Source organism: Adiantum capillus-veneris, chromosome 25 (genome assembly GCF_014529385.1).
Source record: "Adiantum capillus-veneris isolate H3 chromosome 25, ASM1452938v2, whole genome shotgun sequence".
NCBI lineage: Eukaryota > Viridiplantae > Streptophyta > Polypodiopsida > Polypodiales > Pteridaceae > Adiantum > Adiantum capillus-veneris.
In genome coordinates, this window is record NC_140955.1 from 77901069 (window position 1) to 77920121 (window position 19053).

Below are 19053 nucleotides of genomic sequence, written 5' to 3' on the forward strand. Positions count from 1 at the left end.
TCACTTAGGAACAAGGGATATTTGGAAAAATGTCACATGAGGTATGGGTGCATGTTTCTGGCATTGAGTACATTTTTCTACAAAGGAGTGAACATCACTCCTCATAGTTGTCCAAAATACTCCAAGTCTCAAGATCCGTCGCATAGTTTGGTCTTCCGCAAAGTGAAGTCCTACCATGGTAATATGTGCTTGACTTAGGTATTGGGTTTTCTTCTCAGGGTTAATGCACAAAATCAATGTTCCATCTCGATTTCTTTTGTATAGCCTTCCAACTAGTAATTGATACATCGCCAATTGCTCAATTAATCCGATTGTAATAGGAAGTGGCAATCCACTTGAGCTATGGTCATCAAGGATACCATATTTTTTGACCATCGAGGTATCATTTCCACGGATAATAGATATGCATATGGTAGATCATCATCTACTCCCTTTGGTGGTTCTCCTGATATAATCCTTGACAAATGATCTGCTCTTTGGTGAGTGGTGCTCTTTTTCACAACTACAGTGAAATCAAATTCCAAAAGAATGACGAACCATCTCACTATTCTTTCTGTGTTGCATGGCTTGTTGACGAAGTACAATAAGGCTTGGTGGTCCACAAAGAACACAAATATGTTAGCTAATAGGTAACGTCGATACCTTTTTACGACATAGATTATTCCTAATCCTTTCCTTTCTGTGGTTGTATAGTTTTTCTTTGCCATATTCAACTGTGTACGAGAATAAGAAATAGGAAAATCGATTTTTTAGTTTCCTGTTGAGCTAGGGTACATCCAATGGCAAAATTGGAAGCATATACATGTATGTGGAATATCTTATTCCAATCTGGTGCTTTCAATATTGGAGCTAAAGTGAGAGCTTGCTTAAGCTTCATGAAGGATTGTTCACACTCATCAGTCCATTCAAAGAGTGTAATCAAACTGTACATGGGTTTTGCAATTATAGCGTACATGTAAATGAATCATCTGCAATATCCACAATGTCCCATGAAAGCTTGAACCCCTTTGACTGTTGTTGGTCTAGGCAAATTAGCAATAACATGAATTCTATCCACATCAGTAGCTATGAAATTTTTAGACACTATATGTCCAAGAAGTTTTACTTGTCTTCCCATGAACGTGCACTTTTTAGGATTTAAGCAAATCCTATAAAGTCTATATTTTTCGAATACCTCTTTGAGATGTTCAAACCAATCAGCCGAGATTGATGAATGTACACATAGATCATTTGTATATGCTTTCAAGAAATTCCAAAGATATTCTTTAAGAGCATGGCTCATCAATCTTTGAAAGGTGGCAGGAGCATTAGTTAACCCAACAGGCATAACTCGATAGGCAAAAATATCCCATTCAGTTGCAAAGGTAGTTTTATGCTGATCTTTGGTTCAACCAAAAGTTGATTGTATCCCAAAAAGCCATCTAAAAAACTGTAAGATTCTTTTCCTGCAAATCGTTCTAAAACATGCTCAGTGAATTGGAAGAGGAAAGTTGTCTCTAATGGTGGCTGCATTCACTTTCTTGAGATTGATACACACCCTTAATTTTTCATTTTTCTTGGGTACTACCACAATTGGAGACACCGAATTTGTGTGTTCAATTTCATAAATGAATTCGGCTTCCTTTAGCTTTTCAATCTCTTCTTTGATCTTCCTAGAAAATGTCTCGTTATAAGTGTAAGGCCTTTGTCTGCTTGGTTTCGCATCATCTCTCATAGGTATGGTATGTTGACAGATTTCTAGATCAACACCCTTGAGATCCTTTTAAGACCAAGCAAAGATATCTCGGTATTCTTTTAGTAAGCTTAACAAAAGCTCTTCTTCTTCTTTCGTCAGGTCGTTTGCTATGTAGGCAGGTCTAGGCTCTTCTCGTGGTTCGGTAGATCTATCTTTTGCATTTTTAGTTCCTTCGTAGGATTCATCTTGTTTTTGTAGTTCCTTGACAGGTTGTTCGACTATGATTTTTCAGTCCTGGAGAGTATATTTCTTGTAATGGGATGGAACACTCATTACATCTTTTCCTTCCTCCTCAGTGGTTTCCATTTCAGTTGTATGCATCTCCTTTAGAGCTTTGTTCAACTCTTGATACTTCTTCCTCTATATGCATCTCCTTTAGAGCTTTGTTCAACTCTTGATACTTCTTCCTCCTTAGTGGTTTCCATTTCAGTTGTATGCATCTCCTTTAGAGCTTTGTTCAACTCTTGATACTTCTTCCTCTGTTCAACTCTTGTCATGGTTGAATCCTTGTTCTGGTATTTAGGTTTTACTTGAGTTTCCTTTCTCGTTTTTCTCAATGTTTTTGATATCTCGTGCTTTTTGTTTAAAGGATATCTACTAGTGATTTTGTCTTTGACACAATCATGTGCATCTATTTGCATCAGAAACTGTGCTCTAATGGAGACTGATGGATAGGTCTAGATTTCAAGTTTCTTGTGTCTCTTTTTCTTCTATACCATTTCTGTCTTCTCGGTTTCTAGTTTGGAAAGTCAAAAAACTTTTCCTCCCCTCCTTTTATGAGTAGTTTAGCTCTCACATGTTCTTGTTCCGACCCCAAATCATCTGAGGTAGTTGAATGTTCTTCTAACTCATTTGTTGCCTCATAGTAGAGGTCTAAAAAGACTTGTTGAGCCTTCATCAAATCCTTGGATTCTTGAGTTTCATCTTCAATGTGAAGGATTGAGATCATTTGTATGGGAATTATTTCAAAGCCATCCTCATTGCAAAATTGAGTAGGCATTGCCGTATTTACACACACATTCGTTGTTGCTAAAATTTGAGTCCACTCAAATGGCTTAAACAAATGCTCTGGAAAGGGTTCAGGTACATAGGCTTCATCTATGCAGTCCCTTTCTAAGATAGATTCTTCTCGTTCTAAGCTCCCATTTTTTGAGGCTCCGCACATCCAAATAGGTGTGTCTTTGTTCAACCAAGATGGAAGCTTAGTTTCAGCTCAGGAGACTGAGTCAAATTCTTGTATGGGCATTTTCATGACATCTCTATAAGTGTAATCTTTTAGATTAACCCTTGTTATTGATCCCACTTGCTACAAGTACATGTAATTGTTTCCCCAATCTTGGATGAGTTGTACTTGTCGCATGAAAGGTCTTCCCAAGATAATTTTGTAGTTGAGTTTCTTTCCAAAGTCCACTATCAACTCCACAAGAACTAACTATCACTTTTCCAAATAGCTCTAAGGGTTTTTTGATGTGTCCATCAGTACATTGCAATTTCATTTGAGTTTGTCTAATGGTTGGTTTTCCCCATGATTCCCATACTACTTTCGTGGCTATGGCTATGCCTGCCCCACTATCCAATATTGCCATGGTTTCTATATCATTGTATCTCATTGGAAGGGTTGTGTTTCCTTCTTCCCCTTCGTAGTATTCTCCAGCTTTGTTCACTGGAATGGATCCAATTCGTGTTTCAATTTTTTGATTTTTTTTGCGATTAGCCAAGTTATGCCCACCTTCTCGAGTTTTTTGTAGATCATTCCATAAATATGGTCTGATTTTTAATAGTTCTCCTAAAGTAAGAGTGAACTGAATGGCTGTAGACATGATTTAATGGAGGTTGTCTACCTCTAGGGTCTCTTCCCCTCTTTTTATCTGAGTGGTTTTTGCTAGGTTTCCAAGTTCGGGTTAAGTGGCATCTGCCAGTGGGAACACCTCTTGTGGCATGCAGATAAACAAGCAGCTACAAGTTAAGTTTGCATGGCCTTTTTTTGGCTTTATATACATTGTAAGGTTTTTTAATTATCAATGAATAATAGCGTGTAGTTTGTTCTATCTTTTTTCTACTTTGTCAACTCCTCGCTCTCTCCCTCTCTTTCTCGTTCTGCTCATCATCTCGCCATGAACCCCCTTCCGGCATCACTCGCCATAGCTCCCTTTTCCCAACACTGGTATTAGAGCTTGTATGCATTGCTGGGAGCATCTCTCAAGATGCTGTAGGCAGAAGCTTCTCAAGACGCTGTTGGACTCCGCTGCCCGGTTGTGGCTGCAACAAAGGAGGCGCCAACTTTAAGGGCGGTGCTGCAGAGCCATCGAGAGGATTAGAGAGGGTGCCGCCTTGAGGTGAGCAAGACTTGGTGAGAAGCAGATTGAAGCAGGCCATAAACAACAGCTCCAAGGTGCAACCATCAACACTATAGCAAGTTTGAGCCTCTCTCACCCCACTAATCTGCGCTATCGGCGTATGCAAACACAGAGATCATTTGATTTTGTTTATTTTACACTTTAATAAGTGTGGCCAACCTCAATTAACCCCTTAAGAGGGATTCACACTTTAATAAGTGTGGCCAACCTCAATTAACCCCTTAAGAGGGATTCACACCCACACGAGCATCGGCAATTCAAATATAACAAAACCGAAATTGATGAGTTTCTCAAAACAAAAGAGCTGGAGTTACATGCTTCAAAATTGGTCACTAGCTTTACCAAACCTAAAATGGAAGATAATTTCCAAATTGCCAAGAGCTTCGATAGTATCGGCAATCAAGCATGGATCCATTACATGCTTGTTGGGTGCATGCACAAAGGTAAATGAGGCAAAGTGATGCAAAACATGAAGATATGCTTCAAGCACTTGATACATCAACAACTGCTATACATTACATGAGTATCTGCTTCGCGACTACAATACAAGTTTTTCAGAACCAGTTAAGTGTCATAGGTTTATTTCAAATTTGGTATGTTGTCAATATTTCAAAGCTTTGTTTTATTTCGTCAGTTTTGTCAATCATGGTCATGTCCCTTTTGTACTGGTTATAGACACTGCCACAGATAACTGGTAAGACCTCTCAATTTTTGTTAGTTCCCAACCTATTTTTACCGCTTCTCGTGAGGTTATTGGGTACACCTTAAACCCAAGCTTTGGTAGTGAACCAAAAACTCCATTTTTGGTAGCTAACTTTTTTGACCTACACCCTATCTATTCAAGGGGGGGTTCTATTGACATAGCACCAGGTTATGGATACACCAGAAATCCTTGGTTGTGAGAAAATCTAAAACTCACAGTTGACGAGTACACCAAAAACTCCAGGTATCATGAGTTGCTTGTCTAGTTTGGGCTTGAGGGGAGATTGTTAGGTTTCCAATTAGGTAACCAAGCCCGGGTTAAGTGGGATTTTCCAGTGGTAACACCTCTTGTGGCATGCAGATAAACAAGCAGCTACAAGTTAAGTTTTCATGGCCTTTTTTTGGCTTTATATACATTGTAAGGTTTTTTAATTATCAGTTTGTTCTCTCTTTTTTCTGCTGTGTCGACTCCTCGCTCTCTCCCTCTCTTTCTCATTTTGCTCATCATCTCGCCATGAACCCCCTCCGGCATCACCCGCCATAGCTCCTTTTTCCCAACAGTTTTACACACTATGGATTCGTCTTCGTTATCTCCCAAGTAAGAGGGTGGTGTTTTCAGAGTCATTGGTTTAGACATTCCTAAAGCGTCAGAGCCGCAATCCCCATACAAGGATTGTACCCATGTCCATATCAGGAGGTAGATTGTATAACCAAACTTCCTCTATAGGAGCTGAATTCAGAGCTAGGCTTCCATCATTAATCTCTCTAACTTTTTTCCACAAGTGTCCTAGCCAGTCTTCTTCTACGAACGGAATTCCATCTAAGGCATATTTACTGTCAGTCACTATGAGTTCTGGCTCTTTAGTTTCAAGGTGGGGTTCCACCACCACTTCAAATTTCTCTTTGCATGTTCCTTTCACAAGCTCCTCAGGTTTTGCTATACTCTCGAGCTTGGGTTTTTCTCTTTTCAGCATCTCTTGAGTAATTCTTACCAAATTTTGATAAGTTCAAGCTTAGCTGCTTCCATATCTAGAGAAGGATAGTTTTTCTATTTGTTTTCCATGTTTTGGAATGCTTTAAGTCCTGCTTGGTAAGCTTCCAAGGCTGCTTTGATTGGATCAAAAATTTTGTCTACCAAAATTGATTCTCCAGATTTCACTGTGGTTTCCTTGATTTCACTTCCAGTTTCTTTCACTTTTTCTTGGAATAGTTTCTTGGATTTCTCCTCAATTTCAGCCCTCTGTTTTTGTTTTCTCATCTCATACCTTTTGCTTCTGCTTCTCTTCGTCTTTTGAGAGGAAATTTTAGTATTCTCCGAATAATAAGAGGAGTTATGTTTCTTTTTCTTAGCCCGGGCTTTGGTGATTACCTTGATTGGAACAATAGGTTCGCTCTCCGATGAGCTACTAGGTATCACTTGGACTACGTTCACTTCTGTTTTATCCTTGTTTAAAGGATTTTTTGGACAATCTTCAAGGAAGTGTCCTTCCTTTTTGCAACATTGTATAAAAAAAGCTCCAACTGGCATAAAGTTCTTGTCAGGCTCTGGGCATTCATTTTTCCAGTGATCATCTGCACCACAATTATGACAGTTCCTAGTTCTTGGCTTAATCATGGGTCTTACCATAGGTGGTCTAACACCTTGATTAGATACATAGTACATTGGTACAAGCTCTGGTGTTGTATAGGCCACAGGTTCTTCCATTGGTGATGGATGTGAATTATACCATTGTCCTTCTAACATTATAGTAGATGGACTAGGCTCAACATAGGGTGTAACAAGTACTAGTACTTGTTCATCTATGACTCCCTCTGAATGCATGTACTTTACAAGCACTACATTATGTCCAAGATATGGAGGTTGTTGACCCAACATAGGTTGAGATCTTTCCATACCCATCGGTGGTCTTTGAGATGGGGCCATATTAGGCTGATATCTCTATATGGGTTGTCCTTGTGGCCTCATAGGAACGTATTGAACATTCCCATCATAATTTGGTCGGTAATAGCACTCATTAGTCTCATGGTTGGTCCATTTACCTTTGATTGCACACCATTACTTCGGCCTAATTGGTTGTCCTTGTTGAAGTATCCCTTGCCTTAGTCCCCTTATAGATGCTTTCTGCATGTTATTCATCATTTCATTCATCCTTTTGAGCATGTCTTCTATGGCCGTAAGCGGTGCTACAGCAGCAGTTCCCACTTGTGCTGGTTTGGTGGATGCTGTTTCTTCACTTTGATTATATTTAGGGACATCTTCTTCATTGAAAATATCACAATTGTCTCCTAAGTCAATAGCTTCTGACACACACTCTTCTAGGGTCATATGCTTCTTGCTATACAATATAGCATGAAGTTCTTTGTTTAGAAGTCCCTCTAGAAACAATGATCCTAATCTTTCTTTTGCAGGTATTTCTAGTTCTGGGCATCTTGCAATGTATCGTTTCATTCTAGTTGCACAATTCCTAATAGATTCACCTTGTTTCTGTTTGAAGCTATAGATTTGAGCTACCGTATTATGTTTTATCTTCGTTTTGGAACATGCAGCTACAAATCCTTGAGCTAATTTATTTAAGTCCATGATTGACCTTGGTGGAATGTTTTGGAACCATGTTAGTGATTTTCCTTTTAATGTCATTCCAAATCCCTTGAATTGAGTATGGAAAGCAAATACGTGTTCTACTCTTAGCACTTATTTGAAGATTTCTAAGTGGTCATATGGATTCCTAGATCCACTGTATTTTCTGACCCGCACTTATTTGAAGCTTGCTAAGTGGTCATATGGATTCCTAGATCCACAGTATTTTTTGACCCATTTTTTGAAAATCAGCTGGTCTGACACGTCTATTTGGTTCAACTCCCGGTCTGCTAGAATTTGGTCTTGTCCCTAGTCCTTCAAACCAGTCTGTTGGAAATAGTAACTCATGTAGCCTTGGGTACTCACTTTAGTGTCACCTAGTTTTCTTCGTGATGAGGTAGTTTTGGGTTTTTTGACATTCATCTCTTGGAATAGTTTCTGGTCCTTGGCCCAATATCCAATCCCTTATAGAGTACCCTTGGTATTTGGTTTGTTCAACCTCTTCAGGACTCATCAATCATAACAAAATTATTGTATAAATATCCCTAAATAGGGAGTTGGTAGATCTGCTAAACCCTTGTCTTTGATTTTGAAGATATAGATGCCTTGATTTGACATGAGAAGTCCATAGAAGATCTTTGACGTTTCTATTCTCCCAACAATAGACTCCGATCCTAGGATTATCCGTGCTAAGCCATTTCAAGGGCTTCAAATCAACTTGATCGTATTGCTTGAATTCTAAAGTCGGCGATCCTTCTTTTGTTGCCATATCTAGAATTATGGTATTTACTTCTAGCCCCCATTTTTTAATGTCATCAAGCTTTTCAACTTGTAAATACCGAGTTTCATTTTTATCCATATATATTTTTCGTTGTTTGTTTTCCCTGATTTCCTCTTCAAAGTCTATGTCATGGTCATCAATGCAAATCGCATACTCTTCATTAGGATCTAGGTAAACCTGAGCTCCATGACGATTAGTCTTATAAAAGGTGAGTATGTGCTTATACCGCACTGTCGTTCTGGTTTCTTAATGAGTCAAATAGGAAGACATTTCAGAAGTTGATTCTGAAAAAGTATCTGAGACTTCTTCAAAGATAGTGTCCAAGTGATCGCCTTGATTCACACTCTCTTTGGTGAATACTCTACTAGCGATCTCTCCAAATATGCCTTGATTTGCTAGTATACAACCAGATCTAAGGTTCATATAGACTTGTGAAGCCCTAGATAGAGTACTTATCGTTGGATTGACTTGTTATCAACTTCTTCCACTTGACTTGATTGCACTTCTGTCAAGCTTTCAATTCCTTGTTTGCAACCTGATTCCTGTATCAGTTTTAATCAAGTTTGCTATTCTTTCACAAAGACTGTACAATTTTTGCTAACTATTGTGATTGGTCTATGTGTATCTCTTCAAATTGAGCTAGGTGAGTCAGCAATTGAGACTTTTAGATTCTGCTTTTGCAAAAAGCCAAAGGACTAACTGCAACCTGGAAACTGAGTGAACATGTATTAATTTGGATCCGATTGAAACCAAAATTGACCGGTGGCCTTGTATTATGTTGATCTAACATTGTACAAGCTCAAAAGTCAAAAAGTTTGTCTCTGTGTATCAGAAGTAAATAATCACAATTATTTATTTTTCTCAAATTTTTACACTTTTTGGCGTGATTAGCCAAGTATTCAAATTGTTAAGGTCTCTGGACAAGTTTCACTGAGTTTGAACAAAATTTGTCGAAGCTATAACTGTTTCGTGTCCGCCGCACAGACTCGGTTTTCAAGAATCTGGCTTAAGTCTCACTTTTGTGATCCAAATTTCACCAAATTTAATTTATGTGGTCTACTTGATATGCTTGACCTTGTGGTATACTCAATTGAGCAAGAATATCCAATTTTGTAGCAGATGTAAATAATCACGATTATTTACTCTTGCTATTTTTATGCAATTTTTTGCCATAGTGTTAACACAAAATGGTTAAGCAGCTCAACTTAATCTCCCTAGCAAAGTTTCATCAAGTTTGGATAATTCTTGTTCAAACGGTCAACAGTTTTGTGTCTGCAAACTGACTTTGCAAATTTGGCCATAATTTTCACTCCAATGATCCAAATCTTACCAAATTTGATTTGTGGGCTTAGTATAACATGCTAAAATTAGTGGTATGCTGGGTTGGTAAAAAAAGTTGAAAAATGAGACGAAAGTAAATACTCGTGATTATTTTACTGTTGGTAAATTTTTGCATCTTTTTGATCATCTGAGCATGTACACTTGTTTAACACTTCAATATAAGCCTATGAGTCAAGTATCACTGAGTTTGAACAAGATTTTCCCAATTTACACTCAAGTTCTTGTCAGTCAGTACAGATTTTAGTTTTTATCAAGGTTTTGGTCAGTTTGGTGACCCAAATTCTTTGGTCAATTTGGTGATCCAAATTCTATGGGCCTTTACAAAAGATGTTTGTACACATGCATAGAGTCTCTGGTATCAAGCTTGGCCACTTTTGAGCTGAAAGTAAATAATCACGATTATTTACTTTTGGCCCTAAATGAACACTTTTTTCAACTTTTTCAGTGGGATAGTCTTTTTATGACCTATTTTAAGCCTTTGAGTCAACTCAAAACTTAATTTGGCCTAAAAGTCAAGAAAAAGTAAATAACCTCAGTTTTTGCAAACTCTTGAAATTTTACCTCAAATGCGTCCTTACGCTTACCCACTGGTTCATACAACTTTTAAAGCATTATCTCTAGCTAGATTCAGTGGTTTGACAGCCTTTTGGTGCTATTCCTAGCCGTAGAGTTGAAATTTTGCAACTTCACATAAACAACTCACAATTGATTCTTTTGGAGTGAGCAATGTTTTGAGATCCACCTCAGATTCTACTTACCCTACTCCTAGATTCTACTGCAATGGGGTTGTGGAAAGTGTCCACAAATACTCGTTTTCTTGTTTTTTAATGGTTTTTTGAGCCTTGATCTCAAGGCTTGTCTCGTCAATCAATCATTTTCAAAATACTAATCTAATCCTACAATCCTACAATCCTAAAAGGTACTTAGCAAGTACAACTTGCTTCCAAGCTACCTCTACACAGCAAAAGGCGACAATCTTAAGCTATGCGGTTTTAAAAAGAAAGTTTTGACTCTAGGTGATCCTAGAGGAAGTTAAAGGATAACTTCACAAGACGCTCATGTTTTTCCCTAGTTTAGGTCTCTTCGATCCCCGACAGCGACGCCAAATGTGGGACGGGCGTCTAACCTCACTCCTATCTTATTGCAGACATAGCGAGAACCACGAATATAATTGTCAATCCATGGGACGAAGCTGACTCGACTAGTGCATAGAGGCTACAAGAGGTTGTCAATCTCTTGGAAAACAACAGACAACTCGCATCTAACTCAAGCTACACTCAAATGACAGAAATCACCAAAAGCTAATCACTCATCGACAAACAAATCATAACCGTTACAGTAGCAAACAACATCCAAACATCGAAAAAGTTCTAGGACATGTTTATAAGACTTAAGCACACATGCTTATGGTTTCAAATCTCACTTTAGGTCAAGTGAAAAATTGTGATTATTAACAGTAGTGAGTTTTTGACCTAATCGTTTTTGAGCTAAAATGTATCTAAATGTTTAGCAATGATGCCCCAATACCCCGCCTATACTTATTTTATGATTTTGAAGCTTAGTGGCATTATGGGTTCTTCTTCTTTGGATAGCGCTTTGCTTAACATTGAAAAGTTTGATGGAAACAACTTTTCTTATTTGGAAGAAGCAAATGATGGATGTCTTGGTTCAAAAGAAGTAGGTTAAACCCATAAAGCAAGGTGTCAAACCCAAGAACATGGATGTGGAAGAATGAGAAGAGCTAGATGAGCTAGCTAAGTCTACCATTCAGCTATCATTGTCTAAGATGTGTACTACAATGTGGAAAATGTTGAAGGAGGTGCTTATAGGTTATGGAAAAAGTTTTTGCAATCTACTGCTGTATCACAAGTCTATTGGCCTAAGAAACTTGCTCATTGTTGCATGAAATAAGAGAGTTCAGTGTCAGATCACTTGAACGAGTTCAATGCAATGTTTAGCCAATTGATTGCACAAAAGGCTCCTCTTAATGATAGCCTAAAAGCTATGTTTTGTTGACCACTTTGCCAGAAATTTGGGATACTTTTTGTACGGCAATTAGTAATAGTCTCTACAGTAGTGAAAAAACTAACCATGGAGAAGGTTGCTAGTTCTTTGTTGACTAAAGAGATGAGCAGGAAGAACAATGACAGTGGGAAAGGTTCTAAAGCTCTTAATGTTCATGGTAGATCATAGTCAAGAAAGGAATTTCTAGATAGAGGAAAATCAAGAGGCAAATCTCATTCTCGTCATGACATAAAGTGTTCCCATTGCAGTAAGACACATCATAACAAAAGGATTGTTTTAGATGGAAGAGAGATCAAAGGAAAGCTAAAGGTACCAAGTTCAAGACAAAGGTGAACAAAAAGCTTCATCTATGAAGATTGAAGAAGCAAATGCACTGGAATCACATGGAGATTTGTTGTTCTTATCATCTCTTGACTATGATGTTTTAGTTGCAAGCTCCACTACTACCTTTTCAAATTGAATCATTGATTCTGGTGCATCATTTCATCTTACTCCATGTAAAAAATGGTTTTCTACTTATGATGCTTCAAGGAAAGGTGTAATCCATCTTGGAAACAATTATATGTGTGACATAGTCAGCACTGGTGATGTGCAATTGCGGTTTGCTAATAGTTGTACCTTCATTTTGAAGAATGTGAGACATGTTCCAAAGTTGGAAAAAAGTCTGATTATCATTGGGCAACTTGATGATGAGGGTTCTCATACCTCTTTTGGAGATGCTTCTTGGAATTTTTCAAAGGGTTCTTAGAAAGTCCTTTACTTATCTAAGACTGCGTACATTTCTAAGGTACTTCAATATTTTAATATGGAGAGGGGGAAGGTATCCAATAGACCATTACCTCCATATGTAAACTTAGCCAAATTGGTTGTCTTGAATCAAAGGAAGATAGGCTAAAATGGCCAAAGTTCCTTATGCATCTGCTATTGGTAGCTTGATGTACGCCATGATTACTACACGTCCAGACATTGCATTTGTAGTTGGAGTAGTTAGCAGATACATGTCTAATCCTGGTAAGAAGCATTGGCAGGGAGTGAAAGGAGTGATAAGACATTTGAGCGATACAAAGGACAAATGCTTATGCTTTGGGAGCAAAAAAGCATGTGTAAAAGGATATACAAATGCTGATTATGCAGGGAATGTGGACAATAGAAGGTCCATGAGTGGTTATGTTTTCACATTTTCTCGGGGTGCAATATCATGGAGATCTCGTTTGAAAGATTTCATTGCAAACCCATTGAGGCAGAATATGTGGCGGCCTCTGAAGCTTGCAAAGAATCTATTTGGCTTGCTTGACTAGTGGGAGATTTGGGTGTTAATACTGAGATTCTAATGTTGCATTGTGACAGTCAAAGTGCTATTCAGCTAGCAAAAAATCCTATGTTTCATGCAAAGACAAAGCACATTGAGATCAAGGATCATTTCATTCGAGAGACGCTTGAGGACAAGTGCATCAAGCTTGTCAAGGTACACATAAATGACAACCCTGCTGACCTTCCCAGGAAGGGTTTACCTCCTAAGCATTTTGCATATTGTCATGACTTGATGGGTATTGGGTAGAGCCATCATATTCTACTTACCCCTTTCTCCACTTATTGGCACATTGAGTGGAAGGTTGTTGGGGATAAAGGCCATTAGGCCAATACCATCACATGCTAACCGCTCCACTAACCCTAATCTCATTCTTTCTTATTGATAATATAGAACAATAAGGAGCTCACACATAGTGTGAGAAGAAGCTCCACCAAAACTCACACTCCCCCCCCCCCCCCCCAAATCTCTTAGCCCTTGCATCCCTTCCACGCTGCACACTCATCAACACCTTTGTGGAAGCATTTGTTTGAGAGCATGATAAGCCCTATCCCCGTTGGCAACATTGAAGGGGCCAGTAGGTGTCTCAAGTTCCTCTAGTGATCTTTTGTTTTTAAGAGAAAGTGACCGCTCCCATTGCAAATCGTTCCTCCTCCTTGTTGAGCCTTATCAGTTTTTGGATCTTCACCATTTTGATTGGATGGGGGGACCTCGGATTATTGGCCTTTGGTCATCTCCTGACCCCCTATCGTAGCCTCTGTGTACAATAGTCTGGTCATGTCCTCCATCGCACTTGTATGCCTACAAGCTAGATTGTAATGAAAATAGCCTATGAACGTTGAGAATAGTGGAATTAAGAGAATTTTATGAGACTACTTTGAGAACATAGAGGGTGAACCTAATTAGCGGCAGCAACATAACCATTATACTTAATTAACTTGGGATAAACAATAATTTTTCAAAAGAGATATTTAGAGAATATGACAACAATTGAGAATCGGATTTATGTGGAGCCGATCCCCCCTCCAATAGGCTTTTGTATTTTAGATTCTCCCATAAAGAGAGACTTAGTACAATACAGCCTTTGTGTTCCTTGTGACCTAGGTGATGCAATGAAGATGGAAAGATTCATGCATCATGAGCATAACATAAACTTTGTAAAAGCATTAACCATCCTTGGCCTTAGTCCCAAGGCCTCAAACACCTTTGAAGGTGGAAAGAGCTAGTAGGGAATGAGGGTAGGGAAGAGGAATAAGAAGTAACATACGAGAAAGAGATAGTTCCTCACTTATCATCACTCTTCTTGCATAGCCTAGCATAATAACATAATAATGATGATGAAGAAGATGGAAAGCTTAAGCATTGAAGCATGGATCTTGGTTGGATGTGCATTCCATAGCCAAGAGTGTTGGTGTAGGCTCTCAACTTCTCACAAGCTTGGAGAAGGAGATGGAGCTCTTGCACTTTGCCAAGCAAGAAATGAGGTTTAGGCACCTTATGAGGGCAACATGGAGAGGAACTTGACATGTGTCCTTGTTGCTTCCTTAGACTAGGCTTGCCTTGTGTGAGGGTGCGTGTGTTCTCTATGTGTGTATAAATATAAAGAAAGAAATAAATAAAAAAATATAAATATAAATAAATAAATAAATAAATATATATATATATATGTGTGTGTGTGTGTGTGTCTATAGAATTTATTAGACTTATGCAAGGTTAATGCAAGAGAAGTTAAGACATGTCACATGCGAAATGAAAGGTGAAATAAAAAGATCCATTTATTATTTTAGAACTGAAGATAAAACATTTAAGATAAGTCTCTATCATCACACTTAAAATAACATTTAAGATGAGTTTCCATCATCACAATGAAAACATTTAAGATAAGTCTCCATCATCACACTTAAAATAAAAACACTAAGGCCTCTTTTAGAAAGCCAAAAAGAAGTCAAAAAGTTGCTTGGTCTAGTCCTAACACTTGGCGCTACATGGTGGCTCAAAATGTTTCAAAAAATTGACACTATTCCTTCATCAAGTTTCAAACAAGCATGCATCTTTTAATTCTGGTTGAGTGCAATATGCCAATATATAGCAAGAGGCATTTCTCAAGAGTTTCCCTTGGCACTAACTCAAATGAGTTATTATCTTCTTGCAACATTGGGCTATTTTTTGTACCTTCCACTCCTTGTTTCTCAATGCTTACAAAATTTACATGTTTCTCCTCAATGAGCATAGCATCCTCTTGCCCTTTAGCAATGGTAACTATGGAGTGCTAGTAGACACCTAGTCCCTTGTCTTCAATATCTTTTCTAGGCTCATTCTTCAAGCTCTCAATTAGAAACCCTTGTTCTAACTTTTTTTATAAAAAAAATCTCCAATTCTCGGATTCTTTGTAACAATTTCAAATCAGCTTCTAATTTAAACATGGCCTTCCATTTCTAAAGAAGATGGAATTTTCAGCCTCCATCTTGATTGTGTGCTCTCTTAATTGTGAGCGTATGATCGTGCAAGAGCTCAAGCTCTCTCCTTCTCTATGTCTTTCACCTTCTACAACTTGATCCAAACATTTGAAACCATCACTAACCACTTCATGAGGACATGAGACCTATCTTATGGCCACTTCTATTGCACATGGAATAGTCAATCGATGTGCTACACAAATCTATGATGAATGCAAAAGTGGACTTCTTACCACTCCTTTTCTTTTCATCGACCTTTTCTCATAATTTGTACCAAGCACAAGAATGTATACACCCAATTTTGCAAAAATCAATTTTCTAGTTGCAATTCTGTAATTCATGTTTCGAGTCTTTTCAATTCCTATTTTAACACCAAGCTGCAACTATTTTGTCCATTATTCAAAGATCTTGCTAGAATTTTGAGACTTTAGTAGGTTCTCGCTCAATTTCCTCATATCTGCATCTTGTTCAGCTATGATTTTCTTGGATTCCTCCAAGTCCACATGAGTCTTCTTAGATTCTTTTGACCGAGCAAGAGACTTATCCATCTCTATTCACTTCAACATTTGTTACACCCTAGACCACCACAAGTGCAAAAATTAGTGGGGAAACGAGTTGCAAGAGGCAGAGAGCTAGTTCAAATTTGCAAGAAAAGAAAAAGTGAATAGACACATGAATATGTATATATTTATGTATCTCTCTCTCTCTCTCTCTCTCTCTCTCTCTCTCTCTCTCTCTATATATATATATATATATATATATATATATATATATATATATATATATATAAGTAAACTACCAAAATACCCCTCTAATTTGTGAAAATCTCCAAAATATCCCTCAATTTTCAAAAAGCCCAAGTAAACCCCATATATTTTGTCATAAATTCTCAAAATTCCCTTCAAATTTTTCAAAATTCCCAAAATACCCTTGGTTGTGAGATTAAATTTCTTCAACTATAAAACAAGGTGAGAACTCACAATGTTATGCAGAAAGCAAGAGAAGGTTAGTTTTTGGCGATGAGGAGGTATGTAGTGGAGTGGTCGGACCAGTAGTTGTAGTTGGTGCCAGACATGGTTTGTGGCAGGTCATTGCTAATCCATATGTGGTTTAGCATAGAGTTGTGTACTGTGCTTGGATGGTGAATCAATTGGTGGAGGCCGTGATGGAGAATGAGGGTGGAGAGGGTTCTGTATGTGTTGGTTTCTTCAAGTGCGTTAATGTTGAAATCTCCCATTATGATTAGTGGTCACGTGGTGCGGGTTGAATTGAGAAGATTGGAGATGCTCTCTAGGAACCATGGGAGTGATGATGTCGGTGCCCTGTAGAGTGAGATGATTGTGGCTAGGCACTTGTTGGCGTAGTGGAAAGTTGCATGGGTCATTTCAAGTGTTTGATTTATGCAGATGTGTATTTCTGTAGATATTAGGTTGATTTTATGGAGAATGGAGATGCCGTACAGTTGTGTTGAGGATATGCTGTGGAATCCTGGAATGGTTGTCGCATGTTGTCGAGTCTCTTGTAGGTAGAGGACATTGGAGGCCATTAGACTTTTGTCATGGATTATATCGTTTGCATGCTTTCTAAGGGAGACGATGTTTAGTGATTGCACAATGTAATGTGTATCTTGGTGGAGATGCAACTGCTTTTGGACGAGCGAATAATTTGCTTCTGTTCTCAACCTGTGGATCTCTTTGAGGACACATGTGTCGATGTGAACGTTGCAGGGTAGTAGGCTCTCTACCAAATATAGACTTGCAATGTCACGAATGCGTGTGAGAGCAGCGTATGTGAGGCCGTAAGACCTAATTCCTTTGGGGTTGAAAGCTAGTGTGTTGAGTGTAAACCCTTGTGATTGGTGAATTGTGCGGGCCGCAGCAGGCTGAACTGGGAATTGCTTGCATGTGAGGGTGTTGAAGTAGTTTTTGTGAATTTGGAATTCGCGTGCGATCTGAAGAATTGGCGTCCAACCAGCCAATGTGAGTGGGTTGCAAAGATGGCGGCTGTCATACCTCTATTTTTGCCCTATGCTAGGGTTGGTGAAATGAATCGAGAGGCATGTCGTGTCGGAGAATGTAGTGTAGAGCTTGTAGACGCCTTCTGCACCATTGACGAGACCATTGAGAATGTCTAGGTTTCCACTGCATAGCTCGACCACTAGGCCTGGCTTCATACACAATGTTTCTTGAAGTCCCGCAGTTTGCCTGACATCCAATGGAATTGTTATTGTCTTGCTGCAAGAAGCGGCACGCTTATCAATTGATTTGAATATGTGTGGCTCAGTGGGCAATTGTGCGAAGACCTTTTCATTGTGTTCATCCTTTGCCTTGTTAGAGTAGAATAGGTGTGATATGGTTATGTTAGCAGGCAACTCTCTGTGGAAGGAGTTGTTAATGTATGCAAGGTCGTTGCTGGTGTATGAGCCAATTCTCATTTGGTTCAGCACCTCTATAAATTGTCCATCGATTTGTCTCATTGTGATTGTTAGTTCGTAACACTTATGGAATTCATGCCAGTACGAAGGTGCGATTGCCTCGAGAAGACCCTGCTTGCTTGTGAATATCCAAGAGTCTTTGACTGGGCTAGCTTGGCAGAGGTCACCACAGAGTATGACATCAAGGCCACCAAAATGTTGGTCGTGTTTTCTCTTTATGGCACGAAGATGTGAGTCAGCCAATGAGAAGACACTTGATCCTATCAAGGAGACTTCATCAAACACTACAAGCTCCAAATCTTGATAAAGTAAGGACAATGCATCTAGCTTTTTTGCTCCGAGGCTTCTGTTTGTCATAGTTATCAAAGGCAAATGTAAAGCTGAGTGTATAGTTGTACCACCAATGTTGAATGTTGCCTTGCCTATATACGCCATCAAGAGCGCCTTAGGAAAGTTAGCATTGTGGCCCGACTTATGCGTGTAGAAACATATGAGGGCTTCAACTAGCAAGAGCAACATGAATGTTTTCCTGGTGCCCGCTCCACCTATGAGGACGAGATGTATCTTTTCTGATGGCGCTATGTGTTTTTTGAGCATGACATCATCAAGGATGAGTTGTTGTTGTGGGTTTAGCTTCTTTATTGATGTGTGGAAATCCTCATTGGTCATGCCAACATGTTTGGAAAAATGCAAAGCAAATGGTTTCTTTTTGCTTTAATGGGGTGTTGATCATTACATTGGAATTTCCGGAATTTTTCAAGGAACTTACACTTCTCGTGTTGCGTGAGGTTGTGACGGTTGCTTCAAATTTGTCGAGTGAAGCTGGTTCAACAACGAACTTTGATTCATTGTTTTTCATTGTCTCAATGTTCAAAGTGTAGACATCGATCCAAGATGAACCTTTGGGCAGGTGCTCATTCTCATGCCTTGACCACGGCAAGAAGAGAAGGCATTGTTCTCTGTGTGGTTGTCACGGTGTTTGGCTTTATTGTATCTAACGTATAGTATGATGCGTATCCTCTGCAGCAGCGTGTCAGGCCTGGAGGGATTTCTGGTTGTGGAAGCGTGGTCTGGAGGTATATTTGTCAATGATGGAGGTAGAGAAGATTTCTGTTGTGTCAGGGTGCATTTTTTTGCAAGGCATTCTTTTTTTTGAGGACTAGAGCACGCTCTTCAGGTGTATTAGTATTTATGTATATGAATTTTCTAGAGGAGCCATGCAATGGAAGTGAGAGGCATATGTAAGCAGCTTGTTGTGAACTAATTTGCTGTGTCAAGGATTGTGCTACCAACTTTTAGTAGTCTCTCCAATGTTGTTGCATTTTTTGTGACATA

At 38.8% G+C, this 19053-nt stretch overlaps 1 protein-coding gene across 1 annotated transcript; it reads right to left on the reverse strand.

The window, feature by feature from the left end:
- Positions 1-17298: 17298 nt before the first annotated feature.
- On the reverse strand, positions 17299-18153 carry LOC147425138 (uncharacterized). Its single transcript, XM_086500028.1, has one exon. The coding sequence runs from the start codon at positions 18151-18153 to the stop codon at positions 17299-17301; it is 855 nt and encodes a 284-aa protein (XP_086356154.1).
- Positions 18154-19053: the final 900 nt, after the last annotated feature.